Here is a 14,263-nt window from a genome sequence, read left to right on the forward strand (position 1 = left end):
GAGAAATGCACCTGCTACGCTATCAGCTTCAGACAGGGAAAATTTATAGTGAATTTTTCAATACGTCATTGCTTTTATTGTTCTAAAATTCATTGTTCCTTGTGATTTTTAACTAGCAATGTAGAAGATAGTCTTAATATTTCTTATTATCAAAGGTAAATAAATATTTAGCTAAATAGCATAACTTTAAGTACCACTGATTTATGGTCGTTTTTCTAAGTTTTAGTTTCATCATTTTTTATAATTATTGATTTGGTTATATTATGTATTTATATCCATACTAATATTATAAATGCGAAAGTAACTCTGTCTCTCTGTCTGTTACTCAATCACGCCTAAACTACTGAACCAATTTTCATGAAATTTTATATTTTGATACCCGAGAAAGGACATATAAATTTATAAATATAAAATCATCGCAAATGCCTTCGATGTCTGCCCATTGATGATTGTATTTTATTTAATAGACATGATTGAAAAACTGTGTGAAATAATTCCGGTAAAGTCTATAAGTCAAGATGGTGAGGAGCCATATTTCTTTGGCCAGATTTTCCTAATCTTTGAAAACGAACCTTTCACACGTTCATTAGAGATGTGGTTATCTAAACAACTACTAAGTTTATTTATTGGTTCGTAACTGCTGCTAGAAGTCAAAGAATATTATGTTCTTTATATAAATAGTAAATACTCTCCTTGAATTTCCTTTTAATAAAAAAACGACGTGTGGCACTCGGGGACTGGTAAAGCTATTGCATGCTATGCCTTCAAGCCACACCTCCGCCCGTCGGAGTGGGGAGCGTGAGGTTTTTTCGTTACGGAATTTCTCGATTCGGTTCCCGCGCTCAAGGCCCGCGATAAAAGCTATGCAATAGCTTAAAAAAATGTGCGGTGTACTAGTTTACACACGTAAGAAGTGAAAATTGTTTATGACCTTATTTTTCAAAAAATAATTTACTATATGCAACTTTACAGACATACGTCGAATCACGCGTAGGGATAAGAAAAGGATGGCGCGTAACGGAAAAATGTTACGCGTAACGAAAAAATGTTACACCAAATTTATTATTTTGTTTCACTTCAAAAAGAAGATACCTTTGTCTATATCTTATCTATATTTAAATTTTACATTAATCGTAACAGGGATTAATTATGATTTTAACATTAATTAAAATCCTATAATTATTATTTATTAGTTCACGAAGGTTCAATAAGTAGACAAATTCACAGTACAATCATTTATTCATAATGCATATAGTAAAAAATAACATTCATATATTTTAAAATTTGAAGAAATTATTATTACATTATAATATCTTATACCTAATAACATCCATATCACAGAATAATATAAAAATATTTATTTAGTATTTATTAAAAATATCTTTTTTATTAATCAAGTAAAATTTTATTTTAATTTTAGTTTTCACCCCCTGGTGATTTTTACTTTTTGGGGCTTTACACTCTCAATGCCCACCAATATACATCCATTGATAAAACAATATACTTAAACAAAAACAAAAAATAATATTATCACCTCACCCTTTAGATTAATAGTGATTTTTGCAAATTAGAATCTCATAATTATGATTAATGAACGATCTTATATTATCTAACTTTATCCAAGCATAAAATACACCCAGTTTAAGACTAACGTTTAAAACTTTCCAAAACAAATTTTGTCCTTAATATGTCTACTTAAAATTATATTCTTAGATAAAGAGCAATTTCTGCTCCATGAAAATTTATCTAAAGTTTTACTAATTTTTCCGTTTACTGCCTTATTTTGAAATTCAGCCAATGTCCTCCATCAAGACCTAGGTTAAAGCTTGCCAACGAGAGCTTGCTTGGTATACACGTCTTATTGCAAGGTGATACATCCATGTGTAGAATAATTTGATAAATTAGCATTTTTAGTTCCAGCAGTGCAAATCTTGAACCTGAAATGAAGGAATTAATGATCATTGAAGTTAAGTAATTGGGGGGGGGGGGGGGCAAGTATCTCGCCTCGCAACGGTGTTATGAACAACTCCGGCTGAGTGGCCAGACGGCCGGAGCCTAGTTCGACTGAGTGAGGAACCTTCGGACTATCCGAGCGTTGTCCAGCAGGACAGCCCGTTGTATCCCCACTGTCGTGGGCTTCACCGGTAAATCCAACATCCGTAATAACTCAAGCCCCGGAACCACAGACAGATTGGGGCTCAATGGGTTAAATATTGTTTTAAGGAGGTAGGAACCAGCCCATCGGTGGACACAACTATGGGGATTATCTCGGCAGACACACCGCCCCACATCTCGACAACCTCATGCGCCAGATCCAAATATTTGAGCCGTTATCTGAATCGGCCTTAACGAGATTGTCGTGATGTGGGAAAGTGATGTCTACCAAGAAAATCCTGGCAGTTGCTAGGTCATCAGGCATCACAATATCAGGTCCTGAATAGTCCTGTCTGTGATGATGGGGCGATCCCAGTACAATTATTATTATTGTTTTTAAAAATTATATATCAGCAATTATAAACATTTTTAAGCATCAAGATTATCTTCTTGCTATCGTTAAAATGTTAATAATGTTATAGTTTAAGACTAACTAAGCATTAAGAAGAAAGAAAGATCAATTATTTGATTCCACACACACAATACAAACATTAAAATTAAAAAAAAATACAGTAGGTACTAATAGCCCAATACAACAAATGACATAGTTCTAGTTAAGAATAAGGGTACCTTATCTTTTATTTACCACGCAATCAGTATTTAACTTACCAATACAATTCCTGGGTCCACCACCAAACGGCATATACGTCATTGGATTGATTTTATCTTTATTCTCCTCTGAGAAGCGTTCGGGGTCGAATTTCTCAGGATTAGGGAAGAATTCGGGATCGCGATGGATGCACCACATTGGTATTAACACAAACTCCCCTTTACGGATCTAGAAGATAGTAGAATATTGGCATAATTACGAATGTTCCATTTATGCCCAAGAAGTATAAGTATGTATAAGGTAGAAGGTATACTCACAATGAAATCTTTGGTGGATTTGCTATTAGGCTTTCCCATGTTGTAGTCTTTTGCGCAAACTCTGTCCAGCTGGAAACCAGGGGGCCAAAGCCTGAGCACCTCTGAAATATTAAAAAAAATACAAATAAAAAACTTTAAAATCACAAGGAAGAGATAATTAAACGCCTAGTAGCTTAAGTTCGTTTTGACAGTAGCTTCTAAACTTGCATTCAGTAATGCTTACACATGAGACTAGTCTTTTACTTTGGAAGTCTTCCTTCCTCTTACTACTCCTTTGGGTGCCATCCTAACATACAATCGATTGATTGGTTTTTAAATAGAATATTACCTGAAACCACCATATCCAAGTACGGCAGGGACTGTATGGAATTGTATTCTATTTTGCCATTATTTTTCGCTGCATCTTCTCTTATTTCCTTCGCCAGTCTCTCCTGAATCTCTGGGTGTAACGCGAGTTCGTGCAGAGCAAATGACATAGCAATAGATATGGTTTCAAAGCCAGCTATGAAGAAGAGCACTGCTTGGGCGATCAGGTCGTTGTCCGTCCATTCTGGAATTGGCAAATTCGTGAATATATTATAATTGCAAGTTTTTAAGTATTTAGTTCGGACAAAAGTGCTAAAACGTTCCATCGATCCCCTGGTCCCTTAAACGGTTATTGTAATGTCGTAATTATTCTGTAGAATTAATGAAGTAATTGTAATGCATTTATTCACAGTTAATTGTAGAAAAAAATCTCATCCCCAATTAGGTAAGGAGTGTTCAATTTAGCGCATAAGCTCTTTTAAATGCGTTTTGAGAGTTCGGCCTATGAGCTTTCTAGCAAGGCATTATTATTAGTTACTAATTGTAATATTATTTTATTATACTTAAGTTATTTACCTCTTTGTATTGTTCTCTTTCCAACAGAGGATTCCTCCACGGTAGCGAAGCCTGCGTCACTGACAGCATCTTTAGACTTCTCTTCATGATTCAGTCGACCTTTGAGTAAAACAATAATAAATGATTACCGAGCTTAACGTTATATATTTTCATAGAATAATCTAATTTTAAATTGTTATTGAATGTCATTTTAACTGTAGCTCTATTTGATGTTTATTTAAAACTTTCAACGCTTTAAAAAAGATTTTGAAAAATGGAAAAAGAGGTGTAAATAATAAAAATGTTGTGTGGTTTTATGAACGGTAAAAGTGAAACTTTTTTCACACTATACACATTTAACTAAAAATTATCGTATTTGTACGATAATTATCGTACGTATCGTGCGTCACGAGACATGCGCTACACGGACCAAAAAGTTTGAGACGATGCAATGTAATAAAAGTTTCACTCTAATAATCATTGTTTAAGATGATGCATATAAGTAAGAAGAATAATCGCATTTATTGAAATTGCTGAAAATAGGTATCTAATATTATTGCGCAGTAATATATTACCACTCTATAAAACAAACATACATTTTATCTCATAATTACTCTTATAGCACTTAAAACAAAGTGTTTGCTTCGAGATTTATTATCATTGTAAATAGTTTTATACACTTCAAATAGATGACGACAATACTCAAAGATAGGTAATAAATACCATTAGCTAATCTAATATATAAAAATCAATGCCACTTTTCGTTGTAATTCCATAACTCGAGAACGGCTGAACCGATTTCGATAATTCTTTTTTTATTATATTCCTTGAAGTACGAGGATGGTTCTTATGTAGAGAAAACGTTAATATGTACCACGGGCGAAGCCGGGGCGGACCGCTAGTATTTATATAGATGAACATGTAAAGAAAATTATAAATATCGATTCTGATAAATGCAGTCATATTGCAATAGAAATAAAAGTGGATTTACCGCAAACTTAATGTACTGAAGTACTATTTCTACTAGTTGCTCACTTATCTATGAGAGTTGAACTTATTTTCATACAAATAATGTGGAGCTCGTAGCGGAGTTATTTAAAATAATGCTGGCATATTATTACGTTTGTCCATAATATATGATTGAGCTGGTTGACTTTGCTATTTTCCTACTACAGCGATCTAATTCTTATCATTCACAATTCTCCACCTTCTCGGTTTATTTTGTGTCTTCATCAATAAAAAAAAAAACATGAATCGCGGGCGTTCGAGGATACTGAACCGATTTTGATTTATTTCTGATTGTAAAAAACTATAGCCTTGTAAGTCCAAATAATTTTAGTATAGTTCTGACAATTTGAAAGAGGATTAGTTTAAAAAAAAATATTGATTGTAATGGTACCTTTCTTAGCTTCCATAAGAAGATGTATCATGTCAGGTCTGATTATTTTATTAGCCTCTCTATTGCTCATGGTGTCCATCACCAATTGTGTGAAGAAACGAGTAGTTGCTTTTGAAAACAGCGTCATTTTTAGCCTCTGAAATATATTATACAATAGTATCACCATTATCCATACTAATATTATAAATGCGAAAGTAACTCTGTCTGTCTGTCTGTTACTCAATCACGCCTAAACTACTGAACCAATTTGCATGAAATTTGGTATAGAGATATTTTGATACCCGAGAAAGGACATAGGCTACTTTTTACCCCGGGACATAGGATAGGTTTAATCCCGGAAATCCCACGGGAACGGGAACTATGCGGGTTTTTCTTTGACTGCGCGGGTGAAGCCGCGGGTGGAAAGCTAGTTTACAATAAAACAGTAAAGGAACACATCGAGAGGAAACCGAAAAGTCGAAGAATCAAAAGTTCGCGACATGTGACAACTGCCTACATTGGGCCAGCGTGGTGGATTATGGCCTCAACACTCATTGGAGGCCCGTGTCCCAGCAGTGGAAACAAAGTGGGAAATGGGTTGATGATATTGACAATCGTGGCATTGAAAATAATTAAAACATAGCTTAATGAAAAGATCGCCTTTCATTGGTCTTTTTGTTTTTATTTTTATCATTTTGCCTTTTATATATAACTTTCCACAAATTTTTTCTAATGGTATTCATTTTTTCTTTTCATTTTACCATCACTATCTTTAATATAGGTACTTATAGTTTTCTAAATTTGTCAAATTCAATAGCAACAAAAGCCATTTAACTGGATTGCAATTTCAACGATGAATTGCCTACTGTAGATACTTTGCGGCTAAATTTATTATGATAAAAAATAATATCCTTATTAGATAAAATTATATTCCGGTATTTCATTGACAATAATTACCTATTTTCTTTAGCTACGCTATAAATAACTTCGCCTTAATAATTCACAAAAACGTCAAGAAAATGTTTACAAACAGATTCGTTTCAGCCAATTATTCGTATTCTGGCGTTTGATTAATGTCCCCAGAGGTCAATGACTCATCAAGGTTAAACGGACAAATTGTTTTCGGGACCGTCAATTTTTGGCGGATTGTTTTGACGGTCGAAATCGCGATTGAAAGGTCAACGACCTTTATGTAGATTCATACTCGATCCTCATCATGCGTTTTCCTGACAGGATTTTTATTGGAATATTTAAAAAGTCCCAGTAAATGATTTGAATTCTATTGAATTGAATAATTTCGGTTCACATTTTTTTATGCAAGTAATAAACATGATGTTTAAAACTTGAAAAATGAAATAAATTAACTACCTAATACTCCATATAACAAGGTTTCCTCCATTCAAAATCAGCCAAAAATGGAAATACTGAACAAAATTTCTTATAATATTATACTTTGTAAACTACAAAAGATGTACAAAATCTATCATATTATAATATCTAAAATATGTCTCACTTTAACAAGGCCAGGGAAAGCTGTGTACGCAAAGAACATCATCATCTGACGTATCTTGAATTGGGATGCTGTTTTCCCCATCTCATAGAACTCATTGTTTCCTTCATAGGAATCCACTTTGAGACCGAAAGCACAGGACGCGATGACGTCATTGGTGAAACGTGTGGTGATGTCCTTACAGTCGACTTCTATTGCACCACCTAAAGACAAAGAAAATTATAATTTATGACCACCTTTGATGTGATGTTAGTACTGCCCATAGAACATAATATTATAATGTTTCTCTTCTCCATAATATTCGGGTACCACCAGAAGGACGGTACCCGGATCTTTGGAAGGCTTACGTGGGGACACGGATCCAACACGCAGAGGCCCTTTCGAGACTTTTAATGTGTTGTGGGACACCAGCCGCAGCCTGCCCATGACTGCACTATAGAGATACAGCCCTAGGCAGTCCGCGGCCATGTAGGACTATTGCAGGGTATGGAAATTTAATAATTGGGCTATGGATTGGGATGCTAAATGGACTGGTACTGGGGACTATGGGAAACTATGGCACCTGCCTTTCTACTAAAAGAAAGTAAAAATATGTTGGCAGGTGGTGACTCGCCCTCTCACTGTATGGGCCCCCGAAACAAGTCGCTGCAATAGTGCGACAAGGGGGCAACATATTGTGAGCAGCTAAGGGTAAGTTCACAAAAAATATAATTACATGCGAATGCAACAACCGGAAATAAATAAACATAATTTGTATATGTATAAACAAAATGTCCGTCAATTATCATTATTATTCATTTTAGATACCTACCTACTAATAATATGATTTGTCCACTGCGTAGATGTTTATTTTAATTCAAAGGTCAAATTTATCAACGACTTGTTCAAAACAGTACCACGTATTAGTTTTTACCGCTCAAATTCGCATGTAATATGAACCTTCTGAATTCTGTATATATGTTTTTTTTTTGTATAGCAAAAAAAAGAGAATATTCAATGATTTGATTCTATGATAAAATAAAACTAACAAAAATAATGATAAAACGACAATATCAGTTCATGTAGATTGAAGAGGTGTTCAATTCCCAGAAAAAGTGTCTGACTTGAAGAATTGACGGAGACAAACACAAACTATATCGCGATCGATCTAAAGTTGCCATCTGAACACTCAATACCTACTTATAATTTTAATGTTTGTACATGACGTATGACACAAAACTTTTAATGTTAATATACATTGTAGATTTATATGTGTTTATATTTACTCTTTACTCGAAACCTAGTTAAAAAAAATTAATCGTAGTAAAAACTTGATCAAGCGCTACGAGGAATCTTGTTTCAAACCGGCTCTACAACATAATTAATATAAAATCACCTGTTAACTAATCTTTAACGTAATTATACAATGACTTTGCATAATTTATAATAATATCAATAAAAATAATAACATACTCAACTTATCTTAAAAAGTATGTACCTACATATTGGATTAAAAAAGAAAAAAGACCGTGTGTTCCGAGCACACGTGTTAGACGTGAAACTTCTTTGGCAAGATTCAAGATATCAAAATCGTTGCCTTACTCCATGACGTGACAGTAGGGCCAATTATTTTCACCTAGATTCACTTAATTTTTGTTTTATTTATAAGCGGTGGCAACAGTACTACGTTTAAAAAAATACTTGTTTAAGAGTACTACGTTTTAAAAAACCGGTTTTAATGATAGTAGATACACGATAATTTTGAAAATTGTATGAAGTTCACCATAATATTATATAAATTACATAATATGAATCTAGGTGATTTTTCCTCTGAATGATGTCATTTAAAGACAATAGATGCATGTTTGTCTCATAAATCAGAGCCTGCGATCATGAGCATACAAATTTTATTAATTATAAATATATGCACATATTTCACCTATTCTATACAAGACTTGAATCTTAATTTCAATTATTTTGAATAAATACCGTATAATATAAGTGTTTTATTTTATTTTTGCAATTGTTCTTATTAAACTACCAAATTATACACAGCTTTTTAAAAGATCAGCTTTTCGTGATTGAGTAACAGACAGACAGACAGAGTTACTTTCGCATTTATAATATTGTATGGATGTCAACAACATGTATATCAACATAATATTATGTCAACTTTGTTGTTGCTGGCAATACTGCAACTTTCTGAGTTGATAACACATGTTGAAAAGTTGAGGAACACCGTTTAAACATTTTCCAGCTAGATTTATTTATTTATTATTGGATAAAGAATAGAGTACTTTATTTAATTCAAAAACTATATTTTTGATACAAAACTAGAAATGTCGAAAAGACCAACCAGAGCCTTAACAACCTGCCTTACTGAATAAAGAATTTCTACCAACATGACTACAAAGAGAGTGTCATAATTATTTATTTGCTCACAAACATGGTATAAAAAGCATACAGATATTAATTATAGATCTTACCTCCAGCTGCTTCAATCTTCTTCTTCAAAGCGCGTATCATCTGGTTGCCGACTTCCTCCATGAAGGGAACCATCACTTTTATCTTAGAGCTGGTGAACGCTGGACTCATTGTGGACCGCATATCTTTCCATTCTTCACCTTTAATAAAACCTTGTTATTTTAATTGTTATTATCGAATTCTCAATAATCAATATAATTAAGGATGTAGTAAAACTAACCACTTGCCTCGAATAAATGTATATGTCACAGTCAAAACCCTCAATCGATTTTGTCAGATAAATTCAGTCAATAGGGATTTTGTCCGACGCCCTTAGTCAATAACCTTATCGACTAATTTTACCGGTCAATAAGGTTTTTGACTGGTTGGGGGTTTTGACTATAACATATACAATTAGACTTATTCTTGAAGCGTTTTGAACCACTCTAACTAATAGTTTTACTATTTAATGATTCAGCTTGAGATAAAAAATGTGTGCGTGTACTAGAGTAGGTACACACGTAAGAACTTAGGGATAAGAAAAAGTTGGCGCGTAACGCAAAAATGTCACGCTTACGACGTTACGCAAAAATGTCACGCCTACAGCGTAACGCAAAAATGTTACACTAAATTTTTATCCAACCCCGATAAAGAAGTTTCACTTCAACAAAGCAAATTTTATTTTTATGAAGACCCCTCTTATTGAAAAATCATTTTTAAAAACGATAGAGTGATTTTAAAGTTTATTCGTTACTTATATTGAAAGTCTTTCTATTATTCTCTCTCTCTCTGTATATAGTGAAGATATGCGTTTGAAAACATCCTTTATTCAGCACACGAAAGACTATCGCGACATATTTTATCTTTTTACGATAATTTTATAGCTAATAATAATTTTGTTTATTAATTAGTAGTATCTATTTAATCGCTATCAAAGATATTATATTTATTATTATCAAATAATTATGAATATGATAAATCCTCACTCTCACTGTTAGTGCTGATTTACACAGGGTCAGTAGACAAGTCAGTTTGACTTTAACTGTTTACATAGACTACAAGCCTCTGTACTGACTTCAAATCTGTTTACACAGGGTTTTTTTTCGGGTCAGCACTGATTTGCCTCGAATTTGTAGTCAGTTACTGACCCTGTGTAAATCAGCACTTATGTTAAATCTTAAATATTATTGCTTCATAAAACTAGTAGGTTTGTAAAATTATTTTTAAACTATGCATACGGTATAAATAATATTGTAATTAAATTAATTACAAATTAAATACATATTGTAAATAGAAAGCTAACATTAAGTTTGTGTTGATTATAATGTATTTTTAAAAGATTTTTCAAATCTTCGCTTCTAGGGCTGTTTATTACAGTAATTCACATAACAATTTGCCTGGGTCATAAAATAAATAATTATTATGTAATTTTTAATGCGGCTGGAGAAAAGGTGATAAGAAATTATAATAAGTGTTCTCTATATTTGTGTAGTAAAAGCCTACAACTTTTAATAAAAATAACACAACGAAAACAATATATAATAACTAGGTACCTACTACAGTGTAGTAACTACACTATCTACCTACTACTGATCTACATTTAAGCAAAACCTTGAAAATTTCACTTTTTATTTTACTGCAGTACCTAAATAGTTATTGACAATGTGGAATTAACACCTTTTTGGAAAATTGACATTTCATTATGCTTTTTATAGCTTGTTAATTATCGACTTAATTAGGTCAAAGCCACGATCAATACTGAAGAGCACTTAAGTGCCTCGAGTCAAATTTTAATCAATTTTCTCATAAAAATGATATTTCTAGAGTAAATGAGCAATAAACGTAATATAATGAGAAATTATTGTAAAAGTTTTAAAAGGTTCCTTCTACAAAGAAAATGTTGTGTGGTTTTATGAAACCACGGTAAAAGTGAAACTTTTTTTCACACTATAGACATTTAACTAAAAATTATCGTATTTGTACGATAATTATCGTACAGTACCCACCGTCACGCGACATGCACTACACAGACCAAAAAGTTTGAGACGATGCGATGTAATAAAAGTTTCACTTTAAAAATAGCCTAGATTTTCTCTTATATCTGAAATTTTATCTGAAGAAGTGCAAGGTAAGGTAAAGGAAATATTTCAATATTTATATTAGCTATTTGTCTATGAATAAAAACATCACTAATTTGAATTTGTTTTTTTTAGTTATTACTTATCGTCTAGAAGTTAGAATCTAGACTAGATATTGCAGTGTCGCATATACTAAGTTATATTTTAATAATACATTTACAAATGTTTTTACAATGATGATTAGATAACCTTTGCTATATTTAAAACTTAGATAGCGAAATAAAACGGGAATATTATTCATTGTGTTTTCAAAAATAAATATATCTTACAAAATAAATTAATTTTTGTTTCTGTACTAAGTAATATTATTATTCTGAAGAGTTTGTTTATTTTGGATGTACGCGTAGATATCATAAAATACTCCATATATTATACCTAATTTATAAAATTATATTATGTTACCTCTCAAAGAGAATAGGTTTCTCGCGAATATAGGCTCTACCTCCTCGTCTGTGAATCCACGATGGTCGAGGAAATAGTCGAAATCCTTTATAGTTATCTTCTTTATCAAATCAATGTCTTTCACTAGTACAACTGGATTCATAAACTCAAATTTACCAACGAATCTGTAACAATGTAGAAATACAAAATTATATAACCGAATAGCTTGCGATTTTTAACTAATGTCAGAAATAAACACAAATATTATAATCGAAATAGCATAAGGTATAAGCAAATATAGAACAGTGTTTTCTGTATTGCAGAATAATTGTAATGTATTCAACTTTTTTCCAACCATTTTGATATTAAGCTTATAAGAAATTATTTAATTCCTTCATAAAAATTCTAGGTTTTCATTTGTTAGGACATTAATTAGCGTCATTGTAATTTTAAAATTATAAACAACTTAAAAAAGTCTATAAAATCTAAACAAACACAAAATCATGAAAACAACTCTTAAAGTTATAAACCGTATACCTATAAACTTTTAATGTTATACAGATTTAACAGCTTAACTTACCTTTCATTAGGGTATGTGTTGTAATATTTCTCCAAATCATAAACAAAATGGTATTTCCTCGCAATAACTGGCCACATGTTCCCAACAAGGGGAATCGGGTCGATTTGGCGAACTCCATTTGCTGTGAATCTTGAGTAAATTTGCCGAAGATATATGTAAATTATGGCCAATATCACACCCGTCCATATTAGAAAAATCATGATCTGTTGAAAAAATAATACTTTAGTAATTTGCGAAACATTTGCAGAAATTTTCTGAAAACACCAACGTTAAGGTAGCAAGCACCTCACTTAAAGAGAGCATTACATTTTCTCAATTAGTGCTTTCCTACCTATTGGATTTCATTCGTATTCAAAGTATGTATTCAAAGTAAGTATGTATGTTTAGAATATTATTAAAAAAAACTTGTGTTAGAGCGCTGTATCATGTAACAAATAAACTCGGTGACCTTCTGTGACCTGTGATTTGTGCGCAGTAGTAATCAAATAGCATCTAAATTCTAATCTGATATTATAACTAGAGATCTAGTTTATATTTTATGTTAACAATAGCTCTGCTGGATGATTGTTTTATAGACAATTTTGTAAATGACGAGTCTTGTTTCGAAAACAACTCGAAAAAAATAAAGTTTTGAATTACTTATAAAGGATGCTAAAATTTAAAGAGTCCTATCAGATTACTAATAAAACAAAGAATTAATCAATAAACATAAAAGACTTACTGCTTATCAGTACGTAATGTTTGTTTACACAAATAGAACCAACGAGACACGTTAGCGATGAATTAGGTACAACACGTAAATAATACAAATCAGACAGCGACAACCTGTTTTATTTGAATGAATCACGTTGACTTCGTTCTCGTAGTACAGGGTGCTTGATTTTATATATATTTATTTGCATTATTTTAATAGATCTTTCGTCATACAGGATGTCCCACTGTTGGTATACTAAGCTCAAAGGAGGTTATAGTTTTGCATACGCTGAGTACATAAAAAGTACTTATAAAATTCCAGATGCATTTTTTTTTTTCAAATAGATGAATTCTTAAAACTATGTGTACACAAACAATTTTTGGCGTAATTTTGTTGTTTAAATATTTTTTAAGTGATCAGTGTATGCTAAATTACAAGTCCCTTCACGCTTAGTAAACCAATAGTGGGGCACCCTGTATAGAATTATTTAATTCGATTTGAAATTATTAATATCCTCATTCCCCACGACACAAAATAAGTGATATTTCACAAAATTAAGCAAATAATTACCACCAACAGTCTTCTCCTTTTAGATACGATTGGATTAACATGTTAAATGACATTTGGGTATGATCGCGAAAAATTGTACCGTTACATTCATGACATCATAACAAACGTTACATACATGACTGAATGTTACTTACATGACCATAATAAAGCTTAGTACATATAACAGTCATCTTTTCTTCCTAGCATTAAAAAATTAACGTCGACTCGGTGTCTCACACTCACACGACAGGACGACAGAATTAAAACAAAAAGATGCATATAAATCAAAATTGTATTGAAAAAAATTGAATTTTTTCCCGCTATTTAGTCTTTTCTGCATTTTTCATTTGTAGTTCTTTATATTTCTCGGGATTTTGAACTTGTAACTTCAAAATCTCGATATTTTTTTGCCTTTCGGCATTCGTCAACGCCATCTGTAATTTGATCTTCTCATCTGAAAAAAAAAAATTAAAAAACCCGACTGACACTGCAAATTCATAACACGCAGTCGGAGGCTACACGGCTACAAAATATTATCCTCCTTTTAACCGCAGTCGGGTTATAATATATATATATATATATATATATAGTTATATAGACAATGATATTCTAGAGATAAATACCAATCCGATGATACCTTGCACATCAAAATCTATCCAGCCGTTTAGATTTGAAAACGTTATCCTTTTTTTATGCGCAGACGGGTAAA

General features: G+C 32.2%; 1 protein-coding gene across 1 annotated transcript; it reads right to left on the reverse strand.

The window, feature by feature from the left end:
* Positions 1-1,269: 1,269 nt before the first annotated feature.
* LOC123695571 (cytochrome P450 9e2-like) lies at positions 1,270-13,169 on the reverse strand. Its single transcript, XM_045641460.1, has 11 exons — positions 13,033-13,169; positions 12,312-12,514; positions 11,753-11,916; positions 9,236-9,373; positions 6,774-6,973; positions 5,282-5,417; positions 3,904-4,002; positions 3,350-3,571; positions 3,022-3,122; positions 2,764-2,932; positions 1,270-1,937 (listed from the first exon to the last, which is right to left on the reverse strand). The coding sequence occupies exons 2-11, from the start codon at positions 12,509-12,511 to the stop codon at positions 1,771-1,773; spliced, it is 1,596 nt and encodes a 531-aa protein (XP_045497416.1). The 5' UTR covers positions 12,512-12,514; positions 13,033-13,169; the 3' UTR covers positions 1,270-1,770.
* Positions 13,170-14,263: the final 1,094 nt, after the last annotated feature.

This window comes from Colias croceus, chromosome 11 (genome assembly GCF_905220415.1).
Source record: "Colias croceus chromosome 11, ilColCroc2.1".
In the NCBI taxonomy this organism is placed as follows: domain Eukaryota; kingdom Metazoa; phylum Arthropoda; class Insecta; order Lepidoptera; family Pieridae; genus Colias; species Colias croceus.